Source organism: Antechinus flavipes, chromosome 2 (genome assembly GCF_016432865.1).
Source record: "Antechinus flavipes isolate AdamAnt ecotype Samford, QLD, Australia chromosome 2, AdamAnt_v2, whole genome shotgun sequence".
Taxonomy (NCBI): Eukaryota; Metazoa; Chordata; class Mammalia; order Dasyuromorphia; family Dasyuridae; genus Antechinus; species Antechinus flavipes.
In genome coordinates, this window is record NC_067399.1 from 142,385,655 (window position 1) to 142,408,547 (window position 22,893).

The 22,893-nt window shown below is 45.1% G+C and overlaps 1 protein-coding gene across 2 annotated transcripts; it reads right to left on the reverse strand.

The window, feature by feature from the left end:
- Nucleotides 1-8,617: 8,617 nt before the first annotated feature.
- On the reverse strand, nucleotides 8,618-13,836 carry EGR3 (early growth response 3). 2 transcript variants are annotated; one of them, XM_051975713.1, is made up of 2 exons: nucleotides 13,558-13,836; nucleotides 8,618-12,270 (listed from the first exon to the last, which is right to left on the reverse strand). In XM_051975713.1, exons 1-2 carry the CDS (start codon nucleotides 13,709-13,711, stop codon nucleotides 11,264-11,266), a joined length of 1,161 nt encoding a protein of 386 aa, XP_051831673.1. In that variant the 5' UTR covers nucleotides 13,712-13,836; the 3' UTR covers nucleotides 8,618-11,263. The 2 variants fall into 2 exon arrangements, with proteins under 2 accessions (XP_051831673.1, XP_051831674.1); XM_051975714.1 differs by lacking the exon at nucleotides 13,558-13,836 and adding an exon at nucleotides 13,363-13,383.
- Between the last annotated feature and the right edge of the window lie 9,057 nt (nucleotides 13,837-22,893).

A 22,893-nucleotide genomic window follows, 5' to 3' on the forward strand; every position in this document is an offset into this window, starting at 1 on the left:
CTGTGGCAGAAGGTAAGGAGATAAAGGAATGCTGTGACAACCTTGAAAAGTTCTACTCATTGTCAATATATGTATATATGTACATATATATAGGTATATATATATATACACATACACACACGTGTGCATATGTGTGTATATGCACACTCTACAAATATGTACACACATATGCTATATGTGTGGGTGCACACATATTTTATGTATATGTATGTATGTGCATATACATATATGTATGTATATGTACACACATCTATCATACTTTGAAACTTCAGTGTAAAGATAGGAATAGGTAGAAAAGATGAAAAATGTTTGAAAATATGCTTTGGGATTAAGAAATCAATGTGACCAATAACTTGAAAATCCTGACTATGGATTATAGAAAACATTTGTATATCATAAATTTTCACAAAGAGTCAAAAAGTGCTTGATATGATGAGAACTGGGCATCTCAAAAATGAAATTGAATATACCTTAACAGAGAGGGAATGACTGGTTTCCAATATATAAATTGTTTTAGAATCGGGTGTATAGTTAGACTATCTACTGGCTATATCAATTTTCATAAGATGACACAAAATTAGTAGAAAAAAAATTTAAATGACAAACCAATGACAATGTCTCCAGGTACAGAGAGCTACTAGGCTGCTTAAATAGGGGTTAACTGGCCAATTTTGAAAAAAGATTACATATTAAAACTTACACTAAACCAGTATTGCTATTGGGCCAAATAAGAGGCTGGTGCACTTCCAGCTTAGGTGAGAGAGAGACAAAGTCTTAAAAAAACAACTCAATTTCACCAGTCCAAATCAGTGGTGGGAAAAGCAATTTGAAGAAAACTTGGTATGAAGACTAACTTTGTCTGATTATTCTTAGAATATTTACAGATGAAATTGGAAGAACAATAAAGATCTAAAATGGAAACGTAACAATCTATCCTATCATCAATGATAGTAACTGATTGATATTTAAGCCAGCATCTTAAGAATGTGTTGATGAAAATGGAAAGAGGAGAACAAGTAGATGGAAAATTTAATAGGTCTTCCAGCCTCTTTATAATTATCTAGTGTTATCATTACTAACTCTGGAATGACATTGGGCTCTATAAATTCAGTCCCTTATAGACCATAGGATGAAGTAGAAATGACCCCTGTGAAGATGAAATCGAGAAGATGGGCCTGACTCTGCTCTGCTGGACTGGAATTTCAAGTAAAAGAGACAAAAATCTCACATCAAATTGACCTAATCAATAGTAGATCTATTGTTGATGTAGAACTGCTAGCATAACATATACAAAAAAGGATACAAAATGTCCACCTACCTTATTGGCATTTCAGGGGGTCTCTTCCCTGGCCTGATTTTGGGAGATGAAGCTCAATAATATTGCAATCTAGGTACCCTTACCTCTGTTCTGGCTATCAATTTCTTGTGAATTATAGGTTTTATAGTGAGGCAAACAAAGAGAGCCTGATGCACAGGCAAAGGTTAACTCCTAGAATTAACAAAAATCCTAAAATCTATTCCGACATACAAATTATATTCTGAATTGGGGAAAAGGCATATTCAGGGGTTAATATAGTTTCTTTGGTTCTAGTAGTTTTATTAATGCTTTGCAAACTAGTTATATTTTTTCTCATTCTTCCACAGGGAGAAAGAAAGGGTTGAATCTGAAGCAATCTTATTAACTGACCACACACAGAAGAAATAATGTTTCCCCAAGTTTGTACTATCTTGGTGCATTTTTATGTATTAGTAGTTTAAAACTGAGCTAAGATTTGTGAGACATCATATATATGCTGAATTAACACAATTTTAATGGAATCAGGGATTGATATTCAAGGAATCTCCAATAGACATCCAAAAAAAAAAAAAGAGAAATTATAGAATGGTATTTTTTTCATATATTTTTTCACCAACAAAAGGCATCAAAGATGATACCAGCAACTTCTTAAACATATCTACTTGCTTATGTCTACAAAAATTTTATGCAAATGATCTAAGTTCACACAATAATGTGAGTATCCTCAACGAAAACATCACAGAATATAGATAAGCTTTTGAAGACTATTTTCTACAGCAAATCATACTTTGTCATATATTGCTGAGAAGTATAGTTAATATAAGAATTCCTTGTGCTTATTTTCTTGCATTTTCTTTGAGTAGTGACCATCAAGATGTTGCCATGCACATAACATTATATGCGATTCTATGGTAGATGTAATCATAGGGATGATTTCAGTGTCATTTGAGTACCAATATCATTCAAGGCATAAAACAGGGATACCTACTCCTGAGTATATCAGTAATGTCAAACTCAAATACAGATGAATCCCTGATCATGATTATTGAGTTAGAAAACTTCAAACTAGCATTTTCTATCTTATATTATAGTTTTTTCATTTGTTAAAGATTTTCCAAAAATCTGGCTGGCTGAAATCAGGAGTTTTTGCAGGCCAATTGAAGCTTTTAGCTCTGAGTTTTACTCCTCTTTTGTACAATACTGCCATGAAGAGCATCTTCAGCCAAAACCAAGCAAAAGAGGGATTCCTTACAGATGATGATTTCTCTAGATGTTTTTTTCTGATGAGTCCTGGAAAACCATGGGATCTCTTCATTGCAAACCACAATTAGTCAAAAAAGAATAGCCTAGCAAACTACAAAGAAAAAAAAAAACTAAGCAGATAAATAATGACTATTGCTCAGATTATGTAATGCAGTTGGATTGAATTAGTTCATCAGTACTTACATCTTGAGTTGTAGATGGATAATGAACTAGGTTCAGAATTGAATAGGAGTAACAGACTGAGATAGATTGCATTTGTGAAATCTCAAAGTGCTTTCAGTGACCCCATTTTTTAACACCAAGATTCTTTTGGTATTAATATAGGGCTGTAATATGTTCCAGGTATCTTATATTTTACTCCCTTATACAAACTCTATAATCCAGCTATACCGACCCTCGTGTTCCTCACATATGATATTCTATTTTCTGATTCAACTCCATACATCTTCCCTGGACTGCTCTTCTTTCTCATCTCTGACCTCTAGTTTCTTTGACTTCATTTAAGACCCGAATCAAATCTTTCCTTCTGCAGAAGACCTTCCCCAGTTCCCTCTATGATTAGCTCCTTCCCTCTGAGATTAGCATAAATTTGCACTATACATATCTTGTAGATATGTTTGTCTCCCCCATTAGAACTGTGAGTTCCTTGAGAACAAAGACCTTTCTTTGTTGAAGGAATATACTGAGTAAAAATTATAGATGATCCAAAGAAAAACTGAAAGACATATTGTTGTTGATCAATGATTTCCCTAGGGTCATACTGCTAGTAAGCAGTTAAGTGCCTAAATTCAGCCAGAAAAGTCTTCCTGACTCTAGACCAGATATTCCATCCACTTAGCTGCTCCAGAAAAACATATGATGTTCATCAATAGATTGTAGCACATTGCCAATCAGAACAGTTTTGGCTTCTGGGACAAGACTCACAAAATTTGCTCAAATCCAATTTGATAAGTACCAGCTTTGATTAAGCACCTGCTTTGTGCCAGGGACTGAGTATACAAAGACAACCTGAGAAAATAGAAGTCTGTGATCTCTAGGTGCTTATGTTCTACTAGGGGATGGGTGGGAATACATGTAAACAGAAGAATATATGTAAGTACTAATAGCTAAGGAGATCCAGGAAAGGCTTTTACAGGAGATGGTACATGGGTTGATTTTTAAAGAAAGGGAGACTGAGGCAGTAGCAAAGCTCTTTTTTTAGAGGAGAGATTATGCAAAGTTACAAAGGTAGAAGAGATGGAAAGCTCCATTTGGAGAACAGCAAGTAAACGAGTTGGCCAAAACAAAGAATACAAGAAATGGAGTTTAAAAAACAATGTGGAAAGGTAAACTGGAGTTAGATTAGGGAACCTATAAATATCAACCTGAAGAGTTTGTATTTTATCTGAGATATAATCACGAAAACTTCTTAAGCAAAGGAGTGATAGGGTCATCTAAACCTTAGAAACATTATTTTGACTGTTGTGTAGGGACTATATTATAAAGGTGAGCAAGGTCAAGCTGGAAATCCAAGTAAGATGCTTTTGCAATAATCTGAGTAAGAGGTGGTAAAGCCTGAATTGGACATGTAAACCATAAAAGGGGATGGCTGTAAGATAAATTGTAGCAGTAGGATTGGCAAGACTTGGCAAATAAATGGCTATAGGGTGTGAGGGGGAGGGAAGAGTCCAAAGTTGCAAACCCAGACAACTGGAAGTATAATTGTACCCTTAATAGAAATAGGAAAGTCAGAAGGAAGAGTGGATTTGAAAAGAAGGAAGAAGTTAAGTTTTGTTTTTAATATTTTGAGTTAGAGAATTCTTGTTAAAGATTTAACAAGTGGTTGGAAATATAAAACACTGATAGAGAGAAATTAGAGTTGGATGTAGAGATTGGGGAGTCATCTGCTTAGTAGGTAATTGATACTCACAGGAAATTAATGAGGTAGCTAAGTGAGGAAGAATAAAGAAGAAGGCATAGGATACTGGCCTGGGCTAGATACAGTCACTTCCAGGGGCCATGACATAGATGATGACTCAATAAAGGAGACCAAGGAGAGGTCAAATAGATAGGTGGGAGGAGAACCCATCCCCTCTCCCAAAAAAGCAATTTCATAAAAATGCAAAGGAGAATGTAGTCAACAATAGCAAAGGCTTCAGAGAGACTGAGAAGTCTTATTTGGCAATTAAGAATTCAATGTTAATCTTGCGCAGTTTCGATTGAGCAGTGAGGTCAGAAGCCAGATTGCAAAGGGTTGAGAAGTGAGTGGGAGGAGAGGAAGCAAGGATAAAGGAGTATGGATGGTTGTTTCTAGAAGTATGGTTGTGAAACAATAGATATAAGAAGATAGTTTGAGGAAATGGAAGTCAAATGATTTTTTTTTTAAAGATAGAGGAGAAAGATATCCGGGCACAGTTTTTGGCAGTAGGGAAAGCACCACTAGGGAGGGAGTGTTTAAAGAGAGCATAAATTATGGCACAAATTCACCGAGAAGGAAGGATCAAGGATTTAAGTATAGAGGTTGGCTTTGGCCAGGAAGAGGCCACCTCTTTGTCAGATCTGGAATAAGGTAGGAAAAAATGGGGGATGGTGCAGAGAGGTTCTGAAGACTATTTAAAGTTGGGGAGAAGAGATAACTTACATTAGATGGCCTTTATTTTCTTAATAGAAAAGTTTCTGTTAAGGCAGGGAGAAGAAAGGTGTAGGGAGAGACTTGAGGAGACAAGTAAGCTTGAGATAGCCACTAGATGGAGTGTGGTAAGCAGTCAGGGAAGAATTAAAAAGATTTCTGTGCAGTAATGAGTGCCCATCTGAGACTAGCCTGTTGTTTATTTTCATGGGATCTCTAATTATCAAATTCCTGCTAGAGCCCTAATGGAAACAAAAGCTGTCCCTACCCTTTGTCTGTTAAAATGTTTTGTGTAGAAATAAACCTTCCAATTTTTTTCTACTCTTCTCAGCTCAGACCTTAGACACCTTTTGCTCCCCTTTGTTTCTTTCACTCCCATACCATTAGGTCTTTTTTTGTCTTGTTACAGAAAAAGTGATCTTCAAAAAAGTCTGATTTTTGTTGAACATGGCACTGACTAAGCTGTATAGATTTTTGCTCCACAAATGAGGGCTTGGTTGGTGGAAATGAATGGTGAAGATGTTTAGAGGGATCTTTGAACTGTCTCCAGTGACCAATCAATCCACAGGTTTCTGACATTAGCTCAAGCTTTGGAAAGGCCTCTTCCTTCTCTGACTCCATCTCTTCCTTTTCAATCCCCAATGATAAATTTCTAAATGAGGACCCTTTGGTTAAGGGATTATGAAACTGTTTTAAAACCTCATGTTCTCTTTTAGAGAGCTATTTTCTTCTAGTCTTTTAGATACTTGCAATATAATTTTTAATCTACAAGACACAGATACTTCCTACTTGAACTTAGTTATTTTAAAATATATATAGAAAAGCCAATTGTGAGTAAGGAAAAAAATCACAATGCTCATAATTATTTTCTCAGTGTCCTCATTTAGGCCAAAATTCTATCCATTTACTCAAGTCCCAAGTTTCAGAGTTGAACCTTCACTCCCAACTGGTTTCTACCCCAAACCTGGCAAGTTGGGATGCAGGTGTGATCCTATCTGGGGCAATCTTATCTGTTTACAAAGTGTGAATCAGTGATTACACCACATAGGGCTGGTGCCTGTCAGGCAGGCTGCCATATTGCCAAGTAACCCATTGGTCAAATCATGTTGAGTAATATTGCTAATGAGAGGCTACAGAACACACATTATACTTTTTTTTTTTTTTTTGCTGAGGCAATTGAGGTTAAGTGATTTGTCCAGGGTCACACAGCTAGGATGTGTTAAGTGTCTAAGGCCAGATTTGAATTCAGATCCTCCTGATGTCAGAGCTGGTGCTCTACCCACTGCACCACCTAGCTGTCCCTATATAGTATACTCTTGAATAAAAGTACAAACCTGAAGGCTTAATTTGACTGGAAAAGGTGCCCACTAAAGCAATTTGCTAAGGGCAATCAATCACATGAAATAGAATAGAAACCAACATTTAATAAGGAAAAGGTCTTAATGAGGTTCATGGGCAGTAAGCAGGGATCTAGACTGTGGGAAAAGAGAAAATAAAGATGGAAATCAAAACTTGGAGGTAAATACCGTGTTAGATAAGTTATTATGGTTACTCATGGGCTTTGCCTGCCATGGGGAATATATCAGTAAAAAGCTAGTCCGTTTCCCCACTTAATATGGAAAACTATAGTTCAGATTGTTAAGAGTTTCCTAAGGTGAGGGAGGAAATTCAAGATGGTAGCCAACACTGACCTAGAATCATGTGGGTGGGAAACTTTACAAGATTCCATACTGCATTCTCCTTGTGTGTTTCTCACTTCAAAGTCATTCTGCTCCAAGGCCCTAATGCACCTGCTCCACCCAGGCCTGGACTGAGCTTCTTGGTGACTTGCCAATAAAAAATACCACCCACCACCTCCTCATCGAGTGGGGAAGTGGGGGGAAGGAGGGGGAGAAGAACTGTCTCTTTAAAGAGAAGCTATCAAGCATTTTCCCTTCTCATTGTTTAATCTAATTTTTGTTTTGATAGCTAAGATACCCATTTGCCCACCTTTCTCCCCTGCCAGTTTGATCTGTTATTTGGCCCCAATAATCCCATCTTAACACATTGTTCTTAGTGAAACTGAAGCTTCACAACAAAGATGCTTAGAGGAGTTTTTCTAACAGGTAGGAAGTGGGGGGAGAACTGCTTACCCTCTAGAAGTCTAATATGATTCTCTAGCAATAAACCTCACATTCTCATAAGTGCAAAAAGTGAAAAAGAGAAAAACGGGAGATAAAAAGATAGCTAATGTGAGAGGAATTGGGTGGGTGGGTGTGGGAAACAAATGTCTGTGCTGGCTCAACTCAAGATAGAGGAAAATCATCTAATCTAGCAAATACATTGAATGGGGTAAGAGATATAGGGTAGAAAACTTTAAAGTGAGAAAAGCGTGTGTGCTATGGAATACAAAAGTGATGAAATAAAGGGAACCAATATGCAAAGACAGACCTGAAAACAAATCTTAGGCTGTCTTTCCCCGTTCTCTCTCCCCACTTCCCTTCTTACATCCCATGGGAGGAAAATCAGATGTCGGACTTGTATTTCAGCAAAAAAGAAAACAAAACAAATCAAAAACAAAAACAAAAGCAAACCCCAAACCAAAAGCCAAACATAAAAGAACCCTACCTTCCTTGGTTAATTCACATGAAAGACTTCCAAAAATCAAAGCCATCTTCAAACTAGGCAGTCAGCTCCAAATGAGACTGAAACAAAGCTCTAGAAGTCCTGTCCCTGTAGGATTAAGGCTGATGCATTTAACCCTCTTCTTCCCATCCTTACCCACCCCTCACCTTTTGTAGCTGCCAAGGAAGTTTCCAAACTACCCAGCAGCATACTTGAAAACCCTGGAGATCGAGTTTAAGTCAAGCTGTAGGCAAAGCAAGTCTCCTATTTTCTGTTTTCACAAAGCTTCAAGCAGTAAGAGAGTCTCAATATAGTTGCAGACAACCTTCGTAGTCCTATTCTCTTTTCTCCATTCCCCCTGGTCATCACAGCAAGATTCCACAAATCAAGAGGGGTTTTTTCCAAGGTTACTGATTAGTAGAAACACAGGGGGCAATAGGGATGAAGGGAGTACAAATTCCTGGCTTACATCAAGGCCCCCGGCTGTCAACTCTTTCCCATGAATACATCGGTGAGTGCTTCCTTGTGATTCTCAACTCTGGACAGACTAAGGTGTCCTGGCAGAGGAGCACCCAAACCAATTCAAGCCAAAAACCAACCAACCAGCAACCCCTCCCACTCTCCAAAACCAACAACCATCAAAACCCTCTAAATCTGGCTTCCAAATGGTACCAGAACAAAAATTCACCCTTTTCCCACTTCACATTTTCTCTGTGAAGGTTTTCTGAGCACGGGAAGTAAAACCAAAAACCAAACCAAATAAACCAAAGCAAGAAACAAAAATAAACATGATCTATACAAAATTAAAGGACCCAAACACGAAATGAAATTTACAGCCCACGTGATTGTCAGCAAACACAATATATTTACTGTATTAGCATTTGCTCACAGTGCAAATGGTACAACGTTACACCATTTCAATATTCTGGTTTTTAAAAATGCTTTTTGCATTAACTATATCATATTGGCATTACAATGTGACAAATGAGCAAATGAAATGCTGGTGAAGAAATTCACCTTTTCACAATATCAAGCATACTTTTGGTTACCTTAGTATAAGGTACTATAAATCCAAGAAATAAAAACATCCACAAAATATATTACATCTGGTTTGTCTTTTTCTAAGTACTCAACTTTATACAAAAGTCTTTCAAAAAATATCATTCCCCTTAGGTTTTTCCTGTTTAAAACCTGATTTTGTTTTGTTCCTCTCAGTTCACATAAGTTAAGAGTGCATTTTCTAGTTGTTTTGATTTTACATGCAGACATAAAAACCTGGATAGCACAACCTTTTGGCAACAAAGTTTTTTTTTTCCTCTTAGTTTAGCTTAAATGTCTGAGCACAGTTTTATTAAAACAAAAGAAAACTCAGATCTGTCATGCAGTGACATGCATATACCAGAAGGAGCAAGAAAAATATTAAGGGATATCTGATTCCTCCTTCCAGCTTTGAAGTGACCAAAAATTTTGGTTTTGTTTTTTTTTTAATCACATTATAAAAAGTATTCAGCAAAATACTGTCTCTGCAAAGAAAGATTTTACCCTTCAGCTGAAAAAAATGTGGGCCTTTCCCAGACCTTTTCTCTCCTCTTAGGAAATTAGGAAAAGGTTAAAAACTCCCCTGAAATTTCACAACCCTTTGCCTTTCCATTTCTTCTGTCTCAAGTCCATTAGTATTATTTTATCCACCACTGACAAGGTGCTTTTTTTCTTCTTAAAGAAAAAAGAAAGGTGGGAAATGCATAAAGTGACTTTAAAAGCAGACCCACCCTGTAAACTCCAGACCTATACACCCTCTCTCAGCAGCTTCCTAACCACAGGAGAAATAAATCTTATAGGTACATTCAATCAGACCTGTGCTGAAAGCTGCTGGGGAGAGCAACTTCCCCTCTATTTCCACTTCAAATGAGCCACCATAACACATTCAGGGCTGCTTTGGGGTTGGGTTCCGGGTCAAGTTAGGGCAGGAAGAAAGATTTGTGGGAGAGGGAGAATAGAGAGGTTAAGGTTTGGGTATGGGAAGATCATCCAGCAATAGAGGTCAATGCAAAAATCCCCATCTTCCTTTGAGGAAAGTTTGGATATAAACACACACATATACATACTAGTTATGTATATATATTATATATATGTATATATAATCTCCTCCACAGTTAGCATTTCTTCCAAAAATAAAACATTTAAAGCTGTATATTTAAAGATTATCCACGTGCACTGCACCAGATAACCAAGTACCGTAGTGATATTATCCGGCTAAGGGAATACTCTGTGTGTGTTTTCACACATACACACATATATTTAAGTTCAATTTGTTGTACCATTTTTTTTTTTGTGATGACTAGGACAAAAAAAAAAGGGCCATCTCTCTCTTCTGTGAGGAGAGGTGGAATATGTGACTTTTCTCTGTATGTGAGAAAGAAAAATACAACCGCACTCGGGACAGGGAGAAGGGCGTTGCTAGGCCAGCTAAAGTTGGAAGTTGGGTGGGCCTCGCATTTTCTGGAGAAGGGGAAAGTGGGGGTGGGATGGGAAAGAGGACCGAGGAGAGGAGAAGGAAGGGGATAAGAAACGATGAAAAGGCAGCTAAAAAAAAAAAAGGAAAGAGGAGGGTAAAATGCGTGGAAAGAATAAAAAGAAGAAAGAAAAGAAGCAGGCTCAGTCATGGCCGCCCCCTTCTCCAGGCAGGTGAGAGTAAGCGCCCTGAGGGCCATGGAGGGAAGAGGTTAGAGGACCCAGGGGCCAAAGGAGACCCTGAGGCGGCGGCATCCGAGGCATTTCTCTAAGAAAGAAGGTTTCTCGTCGGACGGAAGCAAGCCCACCTCGTCCCGCCCCGCGGGCAGACCCCCCCAATTCCAGCTCTTGGCTCTGGCTCTCCTCCGAGAGGCCTGGGGCCCGGGTGTGGGGAGGGGAGTTTTTTGAAGGGGAGGGTGGTAAAACAGCCCAGTTGAGAGCTCGGTCACAAACATACATAACACACGCACACACACACACACATACACGCGCACGCAGGCGCGCACACGGCGGGCAGCAAGCACTGCGCTTTGGTGCGCTCCTCATCTCCCCCCTCCCACCCCCGTCTCCAAGATGGGGGGCGGGGGAGGTGGAGACGGAGGGCGGTGGGGTGTGCAAGGGTCGGACTAAGCTCCTCACCCCACCCATAAGTCTTCGTAAGGTCCCTGGTGAGTCCCACCTGCCCCTGTGGATCAAGGCGATCCGAGTTGAACAAAGCGGGCTAGACGCCACCTTTCCACACCCCCCTATCCAGTGAAGGGCGGCGGCGAGGGGGAAGGTTCCCCCATCTGGACCCCGACTCCTAGGCTAGTGCCGAGGGGGTGGGTAGGAAGCATCATAGGGGAGTTGGGGGCCGTGCGTCCAGGGAGAGGCCAGGGCGCGGCTCCTGCGCCTCCGCGGCGGGGTGCCCCATTACTTTCAAGGCAGCAACAGGGAGGCACTGGAGGGGAAAAGTGGGGTCTGGAGCCGGAGCCAGGTCCTCAGGCGCAGGTGGTGACGACGGGAGCCAGAGATACAGGGGGCGCCGAGGAGGCGGAGGCCGCTCCCCCCTTCTCTGCCTTCTTCTCCTTCTGTTTGAGGTGGATTTTGGCGTGGCGCTTGCGCTCGTCGCTGCGCGCGAACTTGCGCCCGCAGAACTCGCAGGCGAAGGGCTTCTCGCCCGTGTGAGTGCGGATGTGGGTGGTGAGGTGGTCGCTGCGGCTGAAACTGCGCATGCAGATCCGGCACTGGAAGGGCTTGTGGCCGGTGTGGATACGCAGGTGCCGGGTCAGCTCGTCTGAGCGGCTGAAGCGGCGGTCGCAGCCCTCTGCCGGACACGCGTGGGGTCGTTCGTGGAGCGGGGTCTTGCTGGGTCGATTGGGGTACTTGCGGGGCCGGATGGGCTTGAGAGTGAGCGGTGGCTGGGGCAAGCTGCCGAAGCCAGGGTGGATCTGTTTGTCCTTGAAAGCCTTGATGGTCTCCAGAGGGGTGATGGGGGGCGGATTGACCCGGATGGGATCCATACTCTGGAAGGGCTTGTGCTCCGTGACGGATCCCATCTCATTGGGGTGGTGGTACAGGTTGTAGTCGGGGATCATGGGGAAAAGGTTACTGTCCAAACCGGGCTTGGCCGACTGGTAATCCTGGGGGGAATAAGCAAGCCCGGGGTTGCCCTGAGGGTCATGAAAAGACACGGGCTCAGAATAGAGGTCGCTGCAGTTGGAGTAAGGGGGCAACGCCGGGTACATGGGTTCCACCTCACCCTGCGGCTGCACCATGCTGGCGGTAGAGGTCTGTGTACTGAGCGCCCCGGAGGCCGGGGGCACCCCTAGGATGCCGGCGCTCATGAGGCTGATGATGTTGTCCTGACACCAGTTGGAAGGGGAATCGAAGGCGAACTTCCCCAAGTAGGTCACCGTCTTGTTGCCCGGAGCGGGCTGGAAGGAGCCGGAGTAAGAGAGTTCCTGGTTGGGCTTCTCGTTCGCCAGACCGATGTCCATCACATTCTCTGTGGAGAGGGGGGAGGGAGAGAGGGGAGGGGTGAGTGAACCCGAGCGCCAGCGCCGCGCAAAACGGGCCCAGGGGCCCAGACCCGTGCCCAGGTGCCGAGCGAGGGTGGGGTGCCAAGGAAAGCGAGCGAGCTAATGGGGCAAGAAGCAACGCGCGCCCCGGCGCGAACCGGGCGGTGCCGATCTACCGGGCGCAACCTGGGATACAGCAAAATACGTACTATGGCTCGGGGTGTGGAGTATATGCAACACACACACACATACACATACACGCGTATAACACACGCGCGCACACTCGCGCATAACGCGCACACACATGCAGGTTTATTGTTCCCCCCCGAGGAGGGGCAGGCAGGTAGCTAGCTATAGCTACAGGTAGATTCAGAAGCGGAGCGCAGTGGTCTCTCTCCCCGAATCCCAACAAACTCAGCTCATTCTCTAAAACCCTTTACCCCTGCGAGACCCCTCCCTTATGCCCTAGGATCGGTGGGAAAGAGGCAAACAGCAGTCCCCAGTACTATCGGATGCTTTGTCCCTAAAGCAAAGAGGGGACACCGTAGCTATAGAGGAACACGGAGTGCCGAGAGCTGGGTCCCCTTACTGTTCCTTCTCCCCCGCCCCCACTCCTCCTTGGGGCCTGGAGAGGCTCCGGGCTCTCAGTGGAGGGGGTGGGGTGGGAAACGAGAACGAGCTGGGGAGAAAGGCTGAGGGCAACTTGGCCAGCATTTCCCCTTCGGGAATAGTCATTTCTCCTCTACCTCCCTTATCCCCTTCAGGGTCCTCAGGCACAGGATCGGTCGGTTCCTAACCCCGCTACCCCAGCCCCCACCCCAACCATACCCACACCCAGTTTCTCTCCGGTAAATGCCCTGGAAAGGCAGCGTCGCAGTGCCTCTCCCTACCGCGGGGACTCATCGCACATGGCTCCATTCCCGGGGGGAGGGAGGAAGGGCCGATCTTATATAGAAAAAGGCAAGACCCCCCTACATGCACCCGTAGAAAGAGAAAGGGGGAGATCGCCACGCCTAGCGTTGAGCCTGAAGATCGGGCCACCTGCAAGGGGAGAGAGAGCTCGAGCTACTAGCACCTACCTCCCATCAGCGGCTGCACCCACCCGGGATAACCGGAGCCTTTACCGCGGCGTCTCCAAGGGAGCCTCCCCGCAGCCCGGGAGGCGGGAGGGGTGGGTGGGAAAAGCAACTCGCCCCCCGGAAAATTCCCAGCGCGCCCCCCTCCCTCCATTCCTCCCTCCCCTCCTCTCCCCATCTTCCTTCCTTCCTCCTTACCTGTAGCCATCTGGTTGTAATGAGCCACCGCGTCGCTGCTGCCGGAGAAGAGGTTGAGAGAGCTGGGGATCTCCTCGGGGTACAGATTGTCAGGCAGTTGGTTTAGCAAACTGCTCATGGTCACCGGCAGCTTCTCGGCGAGTTTGCCGGTCATAGCACTCCCGAGCTGCCGCCGCCGCCGCCACCGCCGCTGATCGCTCTTAGCACAGCTCCCCGGGAAGCGGCATCCGAGAGGCGATCCGTGGTGCGGGGGAAAAGCATGCGAGAGGGAAAGTTCGGGGGGGAGGGGGGAGGGAAAAGGGGAGGGGGGCGGGCTGAGGGAGGAGAGCCCTTTTTTGGGGGTGTGGGTGGAAGAGGGGGGAGGGGGGAAAGGGGGTGCAGCCCTCTGTGCGCCCTTGGGCGCTGTGGTGTGAGGCTAGGCGCTGTGTGCGGTGGGGGTGGGGGTGTGTGCCGTTGGTGGGGGGGCGGGGAGGGGGGCTCTGGCTTGCAGGTGTTGGAGGCTGCCCCTTTACTGATCTCACACACACACACGCGTGCCTGCTTTCCTGGGACCCCCCCACACACTCCACCAGCGCCACCACCGCCACCGCCACCGCCACAGCCGCCGCCGCCGCCAGCACCAGCAGCCACACCGCTTCTTAGCAAGCTCACTGCTGCCCAAATGCTCCCAGCCAGGGAACTCCACCAGCCTATTTATCCGAGCCCCGGGAAAGCTCCGTGACGTAGCTGCCCATATATGGACAGACAAAGCCCAGCCGAAGGGGCGCGACGTCACAATGGAAGCTCCTCACAATGGAACATTAGAAAGCAGGAAGCCGCTGCAGCCAGTGTTGCAGCGCTCGCATCGCTCGCGGTTCCAGTTAGCTGGAAAAAGAAAAGAAAGAAAGAAAGAGAGAGAATGGAGAGAAAAAGGAGAGGAGGGAGGAAGAGAAGGCGGAGGGAAAAGGAGGGGAGAAGAGAGAAAGTAGATAGACTCAAGGAGGGGGGAAGGGGAGAAGAAAGAATGGTAGGGGAGAGGAAAGCAGGGCCCATGTTTCATTTTTTATTTTTGTATCTACGTAGTGCCTTGCACATAGTAGGTGCTTAATAAGTGTTGAATTTAATTGGGTGCAGAGGAACGGAGTAGAAGGAAAAGTGGGAGAGGTGAAGAGGGGAGAAAAGAAGAGATGACAGAAAAAGGGGGTACAGGAGGGGGTGGGGAGGGAAAGGGAAGAACAGGAGGAAGGAGAGAGGAGAGAAATGAGGAAAGGGGGAGAAAAATGGAAAGGACAAGAGAGAGAAGAGAGGGTAGATCCTTGCAGTTGCCCAAATCCTGGGACAAAATGCGAAGCCTTTTTCTTTGGAGAGTCAGGGTTGGGCCTCAGGAGAGAAGGGGAGGGGAAGGTGAAGCAGAGAGGAGGGGAGTCGCAAAGGCGCTTCATATTTGAAAAAGCTAGAGCCACGTGTGTGTGTTTGTGGTGTGTGTGTGTGTGTGTGTGTGTGTGTGTGTGTGTGTGTGTGTTTTCCCGCGCAAGCGCTCCCACAGTTCGGTGTTATTTCAGGTCGGTGAGGGAGGGTGGCTTTATTGGGATGAGGGTCGGTAGAGGGGTTAGAGTTTGTCTGAAGAGCTTTTAAAAATTGCAACCTAGAGAAAGACCTCAAAAGTAAAGAGGCGCTGATCTCTCTTTTTGTACCCCCCTATCTCCCCAAGATCAAGGGAAAAAGCTTCTAAGTCCCTGTAGCTCTCCCGCAGACCCAGCCCCCTTGGTGGGCTTTCCAGAAGCAAAAGAGAGGTGATTGGGGGGAGGGGGAAAGAGTCCATTTGCAGCGACAGAGCTCGACAGGTATCTTCCATCCAGAATTCCAGGAACTTCTCTAATTATCTATGCCTTCAACACTCTCCTCTCAACTCATGAATCCCACTTTATGCACTCCTAGGCTTAGTGGATTCCTAGGGGGAGCGCTTTTTGCTCGGGAGAGGCTGCTGGTCAGTGCAAGGGTGGAGGAACGTAGAAAGGTGAAGTCGGGTTGGAGTCTAGGGAGAGACAGTAAATTATAGATCCCCATCTCACTCTTTCCCCTCTCTCCTCCTCCCCTCCCCCCGCGCAACAACTTCTAGGTAGAGCCAATGAAGGCATCTTGTTAACTAGGCAAGGGATGGATGCTTCTGGGGAGGTGGGACCACCATCTGAACTTGTCATCTCACGAAAACTATTGTCTCCCCTTTCCCACCCCGCAACCAAGAAATCTTTGGGACTAGGGGAGAAGGGAGAATTGCTTCGGCCTCCTGGGGTCTTTATGAGGGTTGTTTCCGTTGTCGCCCGAAGCCAGTCAGCAGTGGGTGGGGGTCCTGTGTGCCAAATGAAATCTTGAACGGAGGTCTGTTACGGCAAGTCTTGGGATGTGGGGGTGCAAATAACCTCCCCGGAGGCTTGACAACAAGCTACGGAGTACTTGGCCTGAGACTGGCGTGTGAACGACCCCGGCTTCTTTCCGTGGGAGGATTCCCTCCTCCGTGGCTCTGGGGGCTGGGAGAATCCCGTAACCCTTGAGGGTGCAGAGGCATGGTTGGAGAAGGGCACGGATTTCTCCCGGCCGTGGGGGTGGGAAAACAAGAGGATCCCCGGGTCCGCTCTGCGCAGGGCCTGGAGTCGGGGACAAGTGAGTGGGAGGAACTCCCAAGCCTCACATTTTGAGAGGGCGGATAGATGCCAGCAGCCTCTTCCCTCTCCTCCCTCCTCCGCGATGGGGACGACTAGGGTTGGCAGAGCCAGTGTTTCTCTCTTCATGCCATCTACTGTCCTGGGAAGGTGCAGGGATTCCCACCTCCCCCTCTTCCCCACCCCAGTCTTCTCGCACCACTTCTAAAAAAAAAAAAGCAGATTCCCCGAGGCTCCCCTCTTCCCACTCCCGAAGGAGCCGGGCTCAGTGGCCCAGGGCGCAGGCCCGAAAAAGGGCCTCCCCGCAGCTCCTTCGCCCCCGGGGGCTGCGCTCTTCCAGCTGAGCCCCTGGCCGTGGGCGTGCGGGGTGTGTAGATGTGTGTGTGTGTGTGTTTGCGCGGCGCGCGTGGGGACGGGGGAGGAGGCCCGGGCGGCTGCTAGGAGGGTCGCGGGGCGGCGGGCCAAACGGGGAAGCTCCATAGAAGGAAAGGATCCGGTGACGCGGCGGTCGCGCCCCTTCTCGGGCTCGATTTGGCTGCCAATTCCGGTCTCTGAATTTGCATATTTTGGCTACAAGTGGAAAAGGGAAGAGAGCGGAACCCGCAGCCTTTAAAGGAACCGCATAGCCGGTCGCGTCACTCAAGGAGGCGGTCTGAAGGGCGGGAAGAATTAGCCCCGGTTCTTAGCCTCGGGGTGGAGAAAAGGACCGGGATGGGGGGGAGGGGGGAGAAGAAGAAGAGGAGGAGGAGGAGAAGTGGCAGGAGCCAGCTGCAATCTCCTTCTGCACCCTCACCAGCCCTTGTAGTCATGGTATGAAGACCTCGGTGGCTTCGGAAGCTGAGCCTCCCACGTGGGGCAGGGTCTGGACCGGACGGCGCGCAGGGATGCCCCCGGAGAAGGGAGGGAGGAAGTGGGAGGGTCCGGCCACCCTGAGCAGGGATGCAAGAAGCCTGCAATTCGACTCTCCCCGCAGCGTCCTCCACACTCCCACTTTCCTGTCCCAGGACCCCTTACTCAGGGAGTACACAAAGCTGCAATAAAGTCCGACTGTTGCTGCTTCCTCCCCTACAGAATGCCTTTGGATGCCTCAGAAAATATCTGAATAGCTGGGATATTCTAGGTTTGCTCCTCAGACGAGCTGAGTTTTTGTAGGAAGAGGTAAAGGAATGGTGGTCAAACAAGGTTCGGAGTGGAGAGGTGAAGAGATATTCCCTTTCTTCTATTAGCTCAGCCTGTTTTGGGGAATCTTCTGTTAGATTCCATTGACAAACCTGGCTATTACATGCTTGGCTCTGTGTTGGTATCTGGAAGAAAGATGACAATCTTCCTTCAAGGAACTTCTTTAAATCTTTTTTTGGTATATATGTATGAGAGGTAAGATACCTGATAAAAACAACTAGACATTCACCAAAAAAACCCCCAAAACCAAAACCAAAAACCCTTTTTCAGGCCTTATTGGGTTCTTGGCAGGGTTAGGGGGAAGAGTGAAGACACAAAATTGGATAAAACACTCCACTTTTGACTTCCTGAATAAGGCACAATACTGTTTCCCTCCCCCTACACCCCAACCTCTAACTCCCATCTCCGAGATATCTATAATTACAAAATAGCTAGTTGAAGATGCTCTTCCACCCAAAGTGTTGCATTATGGCCAAGGGTATAAAAGCCATTGAGAAGAATGATGCAGGAGTTGATTTAAGGATTAGCAGAAATGTAACAATTGTCTACTTGTTTCATGAAACAATTAAGGAATAAAATTAAGCACTCATCCTCTATCCCTATACCCAAGAGTTACATTAAATGTTATTCCTTCTGAAATATTCCTTTGGATCTACTATGGTGAATCTGAAAAGGGAAAGGATTATTGCTTTCAGGATAGTATAATAGAATAGAAATGACCTTAGCTGTGGACTCAAATGTCCTGAGTTCAAATACTGCTCTTGCCACCTCTGCAATTTTATGCAATTTGCTTTTAACTTAACAGTTCAATTTTCTTTGGGTCTCAGTTTTCTTTTTTTAGAAATTAAAGAGTCTGGGTTAAGTAAGGCTTTCTTAATTTGGAGTCCATGGACCCCCCCCCCCAACTGGTAAAATTCACAAGACCAGGGAATTTGGATGGCAAAAATGAATTACATTTTAATTTTCATCAACTCTAATTGAAACTTAATATTTCCTTCAATTATTTAAAAACGTGATTTTTTGAGAAGGGATCCCATAGGCTGCATTCAGAGGAGTCTGTGACATAAAAATTTAAGAATCCCTGGATTAAGTTAGATTTGTAGTTCTTCTCAACTTTATAATCCTTTGATTCAATGATTATAGGTTCATAGGCTGCCTCTTCCTTCTTAGGTTTCTATAGAGCTACTGTAGATACTTGGTGAAGAGTCTTCAAATACAAGACTCTTATCACCCAATGTCTGGTCTAGGTGTGGTCTGCCGGGAAGATCATTCCCACTCCTCAACCCCTCCCTTCCCAAGGACATCAGGGAAGAGCTGGGAAGGGAAAGGGGCAGGCTATGTGAGTGATAAGAGGCTGCTTCTGTAGACCCTGGCAACTCAGTTTTCTCTGGTGCCAGGTCCTGAGTTCCTCATGGAAAAATGCTGCTCATACCCTCTCTTCCGTGGAGGGGCCAAGGATGTTTGTCTTGGTTTCATTGGCAGGCCCAGGTGAGATTGCTAAGGGCCTAATTATCTGAGCTTGAAGTCCTGAAACGTGTAGCAGAGCAAGTAGGCACTGGCTCAGTGTCCTCACCCTGAGAGATGGTGAAAGGCAAGCCCAGCCCCTTTGGTGCCAGGTGCCAAGAGAACCCAACCCTGGCTCCTCTTTCTCTCTTGCAGGATGTCAGTCAGCCCCATTAGCTGTATCTTGGAGATGGCCTGGATGGATATAAGCTCAACGGACCCAAGAGATAGTGATTGATTTTCCTTGGTGAATTCAGGGCAGGCCCCTGGAAAAGGGTTTGGGACTGCAGTGCTTCTGATCCCCAATGCAAAGAAACCATCTTTCCTTCAGCCTTTCAGTTTTCTAATGGAGTAAAATCTCCTAAAAGAGGGTCAGTAGGAGTGGTATGCTAGTCAAGTTACTTTTCCTCTCCCCATTCACTCACTACCTTCTCCTTTCCTCAAGATGTCTAGTGCATTCAGGAGCTATCTCTTTTCTCCCAGGAATGTGTTCAGATAAATTCCTTCACACCAGAGTGTTAGAATTGGCTTTTCAGTGGAGATTTGCATTTTAAACTAATATTGCTGGAAAAGAGAAAGACACTTTACCTGTAAGGATGAAACTTGAAGTGATAGAATCTGAGGCCTGATGATAGGCTGGGGAATAGTTTTTTGGAGGACCTGGAAGGGTCCCCCCTTTATTACAGCCACCTACATCACCTAAATATGACTGGTCTTATATGTGAGGGCCTCATGGTTGAGAGACCAACCCCAAAATTCCCAATTGGTGGGCTTTTACTGTGTTTTTGTTTCTCTTTGTGTCTCCTCAACCTCTCAGATTATCTCCAGTGACTTGAGTAGAACTGAAAGTTCCCTAGCAAGTCTATTCTCAATATTAATTCTTGGTATAATCTGTTTGATAAGCTAAGAGGTCACAGTGAATTGAGAGAGAGCCAGACACACAATGAGATGGAGAGAGGGCTTGGTGCAGTCAAAATTGGATTTGGAGTTAGAGGATCTTGTTTGGAATTCTTATTCTGTCCTCTTCCTACCTGTGTGAACTTGAGTAAATTGGGATCTCTCCACTTCAGTTTCTTTATATATAAAATGAAAGAATTGGACTAGATGATCTTTAAGGTCCCTTTCTAGCTCTAAATCTGCAGTATGGTGATGTGTATGGTTCCCGTAGTTAATATTTATCAAGCCTATTTATCAAGCACCTATAGTCTGCTTTTCTTGGTGAGTCAGACAAAGATTCAAGTGATTCCTGTCCTCAGAGGGCCAGGTTGACACCCACATCCTAGAGAAAGGGATTGCTGTTGGTTCCTTCATCCTTAGAGAGGACATGACATCAGGGAAGTGATGTCATGACATGCTCGTGAGTTGGATTTAAGGGAGGGAGGGCTGGGCAAAGTTACCAGCCTGTTTTTCTGGAGCCATCTGGGTTACTTCCAGGATCAGGACCCCTGGAGATGACCCTGGATGCAAGAGGGAAAGATGGTAAAAGATATAAAAATATGAAGGGATGAGGGAGATCTGAGAATTGCCAAAACTGCAGAGAAATGAAAGGACATCTTTATCATTAGTACTAATATCCCAACACCACCCTCACAATAATAGTAGTAACTTACATTTACGTAGCATCTGAAAACTTGAAAAGCATCCTACATGTATGTTGTCTCATTTGAATAATAATTTTTCAAAGGAGATGCTACCTTGTGTCCACACTTATCAATTCTTCCAATATAATATAATGCCAATCATAATATAATAACCACATCCATGGAGAGTTGTCAAGGCTTACCAAGTATTTTCCTTATTGTAATACTTTGAGGTAGGTAGTTTGTGTCATTTTTTTTATTTTATAGTTGAAGAAACTGAGATTGAGAGGTATGAAATTATTTTTGAGCATACTTAAGTCTTCTGATCCCAAAATGATTATGTGCCCCCAATACCACCATCCTCTCTACATTTGCCATGTGGACAACACTATGTTTCTTACTGAAGATACAAGGACATAGGCCATGGCCTCTGATCCTTAGGACACATAAAGAAATGTATAACAGTACAAGGTAGGATGTGTTGCCCACTTTGTTTGCACATGACCTAGGCTGAATCACTTGCTGGCTTTTTCTTTGTCTCTCCTGTTCTTAGGATGGACACCCTCCTCATCTTCCCTTATAGAAGTTCCTTTTCAAGGTCTGGCTTATCAGTCACCTCTTCTTTGGAGGCTTCCCTGTTCCCCTAGGCAAGTTCTGCTTCCCTCCTTGAATCTCTCTAGCCACTCTGCTTAACCCCTCCTATGAACTTCATCATTTTCTAATCTTGTATGATGAACATCTGATTACCTTCCCCTGTTTTCCCATCTCCTCCCTATTAGAGTGTAATTAAAGAGTGAAGGACTGAACACTGAAGTAGGAATAAGAAAACCATCGTTTTTCAACTGAATTCTGTCAGTTAGTTGAGTGAGTTTGAACAGATCACCTTTTGAGTATTAGTTTTCTTGTCTTCTTTATAGGCGTCATTGTGAACCTCAAACTGTAAGGTAAATTTTACCAGCATAAGGTATTATTCTATTAATTCCTTGAAGGCCAGGCAAGACAATATCTTATTTATTCGTCTTTCTTCAAGTACCCAGTGGGGTACTCTGTATGTATCAAATATTCAATATGTGTTTGTTCAGTGCAATTGCCAGGTGCCAAATGAATGGCACTTCAGGAGATCAGAGGCAAGAGAGAGGGAGATCTCTGATGAGTGTGAAGTAGTCAGAGAAAACTGTAATGAAAATGTGTGTTGAAGAATGGTCCAGATTTTGATAATCAGAGAAAAGTCTAGATGGTACCGATTTATAGAATTTAAAAACTGGAAGAGACCTTAGAAGTCCAAAAAATGATCTTCTAATTTTACAAATGAATATACTGAGGTCCAGAGAGAAATTAAATGACTCACAGGAAGTCTCATGACTAGTAAGGTGCAAAGCCAGGACTTGCAACCCAGATCTTCTGACTTAAAGCCTAATGTTCTTGCTACTACAGTGGAAGAGGAAGATGAAGGAGCTGGGAAAGTATTAATAGGAGGTCAAGGGTGGTCAATGAGAAGGCTGACAACAGAGGGATGCTATATGTGTTGTTTCCCCAATGCAAATCTGAAATTGTGCTCAAGTTCTAGGACATTCAGGTGGGGAAGTGGTGGCTCAGGGGATCAAATCTCATGACCTGAGCACTTGCTCTATTAGTGCAGAGGCTACATGGAAATATTCAATTGAGTCATGTGTTCAGGTGGGTGTCATTCTCCCTGGGGGTCATGGTGGGCATCCCCTATAGAGAGTGAAGAAGGATGAATATATATGTGAAAGGGACCCTCAGGGGATGGGACTTTTGGAAAGAGGAACTTTGTGGCTGTAAATCAACCATAAAAGAGAAAAGTAAATGTATGAGATACACACACACACACACACACACACACACACACACACCCTAAGAGAGACAGAAAGAGGGGGGATGGAGGGAGAAAAGAAAGGAGGGAGAAAAATAATTGGAAAGAGAAAAAAAGGCAAGGGGAGTGGTGGGGAAGAATAGGAAGGGAGAGATATAAAGACAAACAGACACAATGAGAAAGCTCAATACAGAGAGAAACTGTTAGGTACTCAAACAAGTGTTTAGGTTGGAGAGAGGGAAATGGGGAGAAGAAAAGAGAAAGACAGAAAGAGCAGACAGAGAACAGGGGAAAGGCAGAATTCTAGAAGGCAGAACTGAGACAGAAAGCGACAGAGCTGGAGAAACAGAGACAGACATAATAAGGCAGAGTCAGAAAGACTGAGTTTGTGGAGCTCAGCTACTAATTCTCATCATTCTCCTAGCAAAGTCTCCTTTGCTAAATGTGAGGAGAAGCTGTTCAGGCCCCACCCGTGGGACAGGTGCCTGAATTCCACATTACTGGTTGATCAGTCTCCTCCCCACCCCGTAGGGAAAACAATTGGGAAACATGGGGATTGCAGCCTTCTGTAAACCTTGCACTCCTATCAGCTTTCAATTAC